This window comes from Pogoniulus pusillus, chromosome 41 (assembly GCF_015220805.1).
Source record: "Pogoniulus pusillus isolate bPogPus1 chromosome 41, bPogPus1.pri, whole genome shotgun sequence".
In the NCBI taxonomy this organism is placed as follows: domain Eukaryota; kingdom Metazoa; phylum Chordata; class Aves; order Piciformes; family Lybiidae; genus Pogoniulus; species Pogoniulus pusillus.
The window spans coordinates 217640-222339 of NC_087304.1; the positions used below are offsets into that span (position 1 = coordinate 217640).

A 4700-nucleotide genomic window follows, 5' to 3' on the forward strand; every position below is an offset into this window, starting at 1 on the left:
TGCTGCTGTCCCAGTCTGTTCCTGGGGAGCAGAAAAAGCAGGGCGGGAGGGTGGGGGGAGGAGGTGTTGCAGAAACAGGGGAGGGGTTGGTGCTTGTCCTGTGGCACCTGGCAGGATGCTCCTGGGTCTCCAAACCCTGCCTGCAGCTGGGGAGCTCATAGCTTCCCTGCACTTGTCCCAAGAAAACAGCCACATGTCCTGAGGGACCTCCTCCAGCACAGAGCACCGCACAGCGGGGGGGGCACATCTTTAATAGTATTGTCCGTGCCTCTGCCTGCCACGTACCTCGGTGGGCAGAGCTGGGGACAGGTGAGTGACCTCAGCCAGCCCCTGTGTGATTCTTTGCTCCTGGGAGCTGCCAGGCTCCACCTGCTGCTGCTCGGGGTGGGCAACCATGGGAAGAACAAGATGTAGCCCCCAGCTTGGGTGGGCTCCCAGGCGTCCTGGCGGGGCTGGAAGAAACTTGGTGAGAGAGTCCCCAGCTGCTCCCTGACAGATGGAGGAAGGGTTTGGATCAGCTCCGCAGTCTCTCCCTGTGGGCTGGAGCTGAGGCTGATGCCTCAGTGACATCTGGGCCCTCGCTGGTCTCATGTCCTCTTGTCCCTGGAGGAGGGGGGCAGTGACGGGGGGGGTTCCCTGCTGTGCTGGGCACAGAGAGGCCCCTGGCCCTTCTCACTCACTGGTGTGGCAGGTTAAGGTCTGGCCAAGCCCCCATGGATGCCAGCTGCTGCTCCAGCTCTGAGATGCGCAGACCGATGTACCCTGAGGACAGCAGCAGGGCCACCATCCTGGGGGACAGGCCCCTGTCAGGAACGGGGCTCAGCCCGGCAGGGGGAGGGAGGAGGGACAGCGCCGATGGCCCAAGGGGGAGTGGGGAGACCCTGGGCTGCCAGTGCCACGGGGGAGAGCTGGTCTGTGGCAGGGTGCAGTGTGGATGGTGACCCAGAACCCTGAGATACATGAGTGGGGCCCAGGGGACTCACAGCAGCAGGTAGATGAGGATGATGACATTGAGGGGGCTCAGCTGCATGGCAGTCCAGGCCCATAGTGTGGTGTGGGGTCCACCTGCTAGGATAAGGTGGTGTCAGCATTTGGGCTGCTGAGAACCTTGTGGCCCCCACAGTTGGCTCTGCCCCGTGCCAGTGGCGAGGCCTGGGGCCATGCTGCAGCAGCAATCCCTCTCCCCTGGGCTCCCTGACCCACCCTGGAGGCTGCATGGCCTTGCAAAGGGCACCGGCGCAGCGCTGCTTCCAGACAGTGCTTCGGCCTCTCCACCATCCTTCTGCTCCGCTTGCCCTGGCACCAGGGTCATTCCATCTGGGTGCAACCAGGAGAGATTCAACATGTGCTCCAGGACCGTGGGGGAACCCAGAGGGTCCTGGGAACCTGGCACAGCACACAGGGCCACAGGAAGCTGATCCTGTGCTTCCTGGTGCTGCAGCAGATGGTGGTTGAGGGCTGCATGATGCATCCCAGACCCTGTGTGGCTAGGGATGGGGATCAGAGCTGTGAGCAGCCATGGGGCAGAAGTGTGGGTGAGGATGGGCATGAGCAGGGCTGCCATGCATGGTCACTCACCTGGCAGCTCCTGCAGGCTGTCTGGCTCAGGGACGCTCTGCTCCAGGTCTGAGTGGCTTGAGGTCTGAAAAAACAGGAGCCCTGGTCATGGCACATGTGCTCAAGGCACCTGCCCCACAGCAGTGGGATGCAGATGAGACTCAGTCGGGCTCATGCCACTCTAGAGGAGGAAGCTGTGGGTCCTGGGCTTTGCACCACCCTGGACTGAGGATTTCAACTCCTCATTTCCCCTTAAAAGTCTTCCCAGGAAACAGTGCAAGCTGCCACCACTGCACCTATCTCAGCTCAGAGGCAGGGCTGTGCCAAAGTCCTGTCATCTCTTGGCATTACCAGAGGTTTCCTAAGGACTTCCTCGTTGTTCAGAGAGGTCAAAGGGCTGCGGCTGTTGTCCTGGACAAGAAGAGATGACAAAAGGGGCCAGGCACCCCCCACAGCCCTGCAAGGGTGGGGATAGATTCCCCACAAGCCTGGCTCCCAGTGTGCTGCATACCTGCAGCTGCCTGCAGACTGACTTCAGGAGCTGGTATGTGGCCTCTCGCTGGCGCAGCGACACAAAGAGGAACTGCTAGGGAGTGGGAAAGGGACTGTGATAGAGCTGCTCCTTCAACAGCCCAGAGCCTGCCAGCTGCAGGCACCAGGACACCAAAACCAGCCCTGGGCTGAGCTGCCCCTCAGCACCATCCCTGTCCCCACTGCACCTTCTCCCCCTCAGCTGTGCGGATGCTGAGCGCGTTGGGCACCAGCAGTGCCATGTTGGTCTTCTTAAGGGCTGAGATGGAGGCAACTGGGACCACCACCTGTGCCAGAGGAGACAGGCACCATTACCATGTCCCTGGCTGCTGTCTGTGCCTGCTGCTGGCCCCAAACCCAGCCCCAGCCCACCTTGATGTCCTTGAGCAGGAGGCTGGAGTGGAAGCAGATGTGGTGGGAGGAGATGTAGAGGCGGCCACGGTAGGGCATCTCTCTCTGCCAGGCACAAGAGAAGCAGGCCAACAGTGCTTCCTGCTTGGCAAGCTCCCCGAAGGCTTTGTGGTAGCTGGCAGTGTGCTTGGTCAGCTGTGGGGGACACCAGGGCACGAAGCCAGTATGGCACTGTGATGACCATGATGTGGGGCTGGGGCACTTCCCCCTGGGCCCCAGTGCCCCGAGACTCACCGAAGGTGATGGGCATGGGGATGCGTATCCCTGTGCACCTGTGGTCGCCACAGCCTGCTCCGTCTCCTTGCCAAAGGAGGGATCACAGGTTTTGGATCTGGCGGGAGGCAGAGCTGAGTCATGGGGCTGTGTGTGCGTGGTGCCACCTCACCCAGTGAGAGCCACACTGGGCTTTTGGAAGGTGAAGGATGGGATTGGGGGACATGACCTCAGCAAGGTATAGCAGCCACCTGGTAAGCAGAGAGTGCCCTAGCTGGGCACCCACAGTGCCCTTCTCTTCTAGGCTCTGCCACTGCTTCTCCAGCACCCTCTTTCTGCTCCTCCTCAGCTTCCCTGGCATGAAGGATGAGTCTGAAACGCAGCTGGGGCAGAGAGGTCAGGTTAGGGGGGACACTCATCAGCTTCCCCACCCTTGCATCCACTAATCCTAGCCAACAACTGGGACCAGGAAGAGCAAAGCCCACCCAGTCGCGGGGGCAATTCCCCCACCCCACGGTGGCACACCGTTGGGCACGGGGCTTGCCTCGTCTGGCTGCTCCATGCCTCCCCAGTATCCCGCAGGAGCTCCTGGGGCTCACGTCGAAGCCACAAACCTTGCGACAGCATCTCCGCGGGGAGGGGCAGCGGGCTGGAAGCAGCTCGCCTCGGCTTGCCCAGCGCGGAGAGAGCCGTGCAGCCTGTGGGCACCGCACCGTGGGACGCTCAGCGAGCGGCCCCGCTTCCGTGGCGCCTGCCAGCTCCGGGAGGAGCCGCACCCCCTCCTCACACCGAACGCAGCGCCAGGGGCACCGGAGCTCGGCCCCATGACTCAAGCCCTGCCCGGCCTGCAGGGCGGCAGGGCCCGGGGCCTGGTCCCCGATCCCCGGAGGCAGCCGGACCAGCTGGGTCCCTCCGGGTGAGAGTCCGCGGCCGGGCTGCCTGCCGGGGGCACGGGCGGGCAGCGCAGCTCTCTCGCCGGGCAGCCCCTGCCCCGCCTCCCGCGGTACCTGGTGGTGGGCGCAGCCGAGCCCGCTGGTCCCGTCCCGTCCGCGGTCCCACTCGCGTTTCGCTTACCCTCACGCTCCTTCCAGAGCCGCCTCTGACCCGCAGCTGCCTCCTCCTCCTCCCGCTGGCGAGGCAGGGCAGGCGGGGCCGGCCCGCACCGCTCGCAGCAGGTTGGCAGGGAGGCGTCGGGGCAAACGCCAGCCCGGCTCCGGCTGGGTGGGTTCCGAGCCCCATGGCACCCGGGGGTGCTGCAAAGGGCTGGGCGGACACGGCCTCGAGGAGGCCTCACTGCCCGGCCCCGGTGCGATGCAGAACACCGCCCCCGGCCCAGGCCTGCCAACCTGGGCGCAGGTGTGCCTGTGGCCAGCGGGGTGACGTGGGCACCAGCTCACGTGTGCCCTGGCAGCAGAAGCTCCATGGGGCAACTGGAGGGGTGGAAAAAGCACCCTTACCCTCTCGTGTCTGCCCCGGGGGCGTTCCCTGGCCACAGCCCCCAGCTCCCTCTGCATGATATGGTGCAGAACCCCGAGTGGAGGGGTTCACCACCCTGGCTGTGGCTGCCCCGGACAGAGTCTGAGCAACATCTCCTGCCCACACTGCCCAGAGCCAGGCCTCAAGATGCAGCAGCTGATCTGCAGGCACCCCTGGCACCACAGCCCTTGGGGGAAGGGGCGAGGCTTAGCTGCCTCTGAAGCGAGCTGCAAACGCATCCCCTCCCAAGGAGAGCAGCACACCCTGCGCTCCTGTGGGTGCCTTGCAGCCTCGCCCACCCAGTGCCCACTCCCCACCTTCAGCCTCTTAAGAGGCTTTGCTATGCCTCCACCAAGTAGTCCTGCGGGCCAGGTTTGGTCCTTGGCCTCATCAGGGGTCTTTGCTTTGGGACAGGTGGCAGCATCCAGAGACCCAGCCCCAGACAGACTGCTGAGGAAAGTGGAGAGGAGGTGAGATCAGAGTAGGAGAGCTGAGCAAGGCCAAGGGTCCAG

The 4700-nt window shown here is 64.0% G+C and overlaps 1 protein-coding gene across 9 annotated transcripts; it reads right to left on the bottom strand.

The window, feature by feature from the left end:
- Positions 1-196: 196 nt before the first annotated feature.
- Positions 197-4131, bottom strand: LOC135192115 (GRAM domain-containing protein 2A-like). Of its 9 annotated transcripts, XM_064174988.1 has the most exons (13): positions 3720-4126; positions 3327-3410; positions 2964-3095; positions 2734-2830; positions 2461-2634; positions 2277-2375; positions 2069-2143; positions 1909-1968; positions 1579-1642; positions 1204-1317; positions 984-1068; positions 681-788; positions 197-603 (listed from the first exon to the last, which is right to left on the bottom strand). In XM_064174988.1, the coding sequence occupies exons 3-13, from the start codon at positions 3071-3073 to the stop codon at positions 588-590; spliced, it is 1002 nt and encodes a 333-aa protein (XP_064031058.1). In that variant the 5' UTR covers positions 3074-3095; positions 3327-3410; positions 3720-4126; the 3' UTR covers positions 197-587. The 9 variants fall into 9 exon arrangements, with proteins under 9 accessions (XP_064031058.1, XP_064031061.1, XP_064031057.1 ...); XM_064174991.1 differs by lacking the exon at positions 3327-3410 and having other exon boundaries at positions 681-762; positions 3720-4131; XM_064174987.1 differs by lacking the exon at positions 3327-3410 and having other exon boundaries at positions 3787-4126.
- Between the last annotated feature and the right edge of the window lie 569 nt (positions 4132-4700).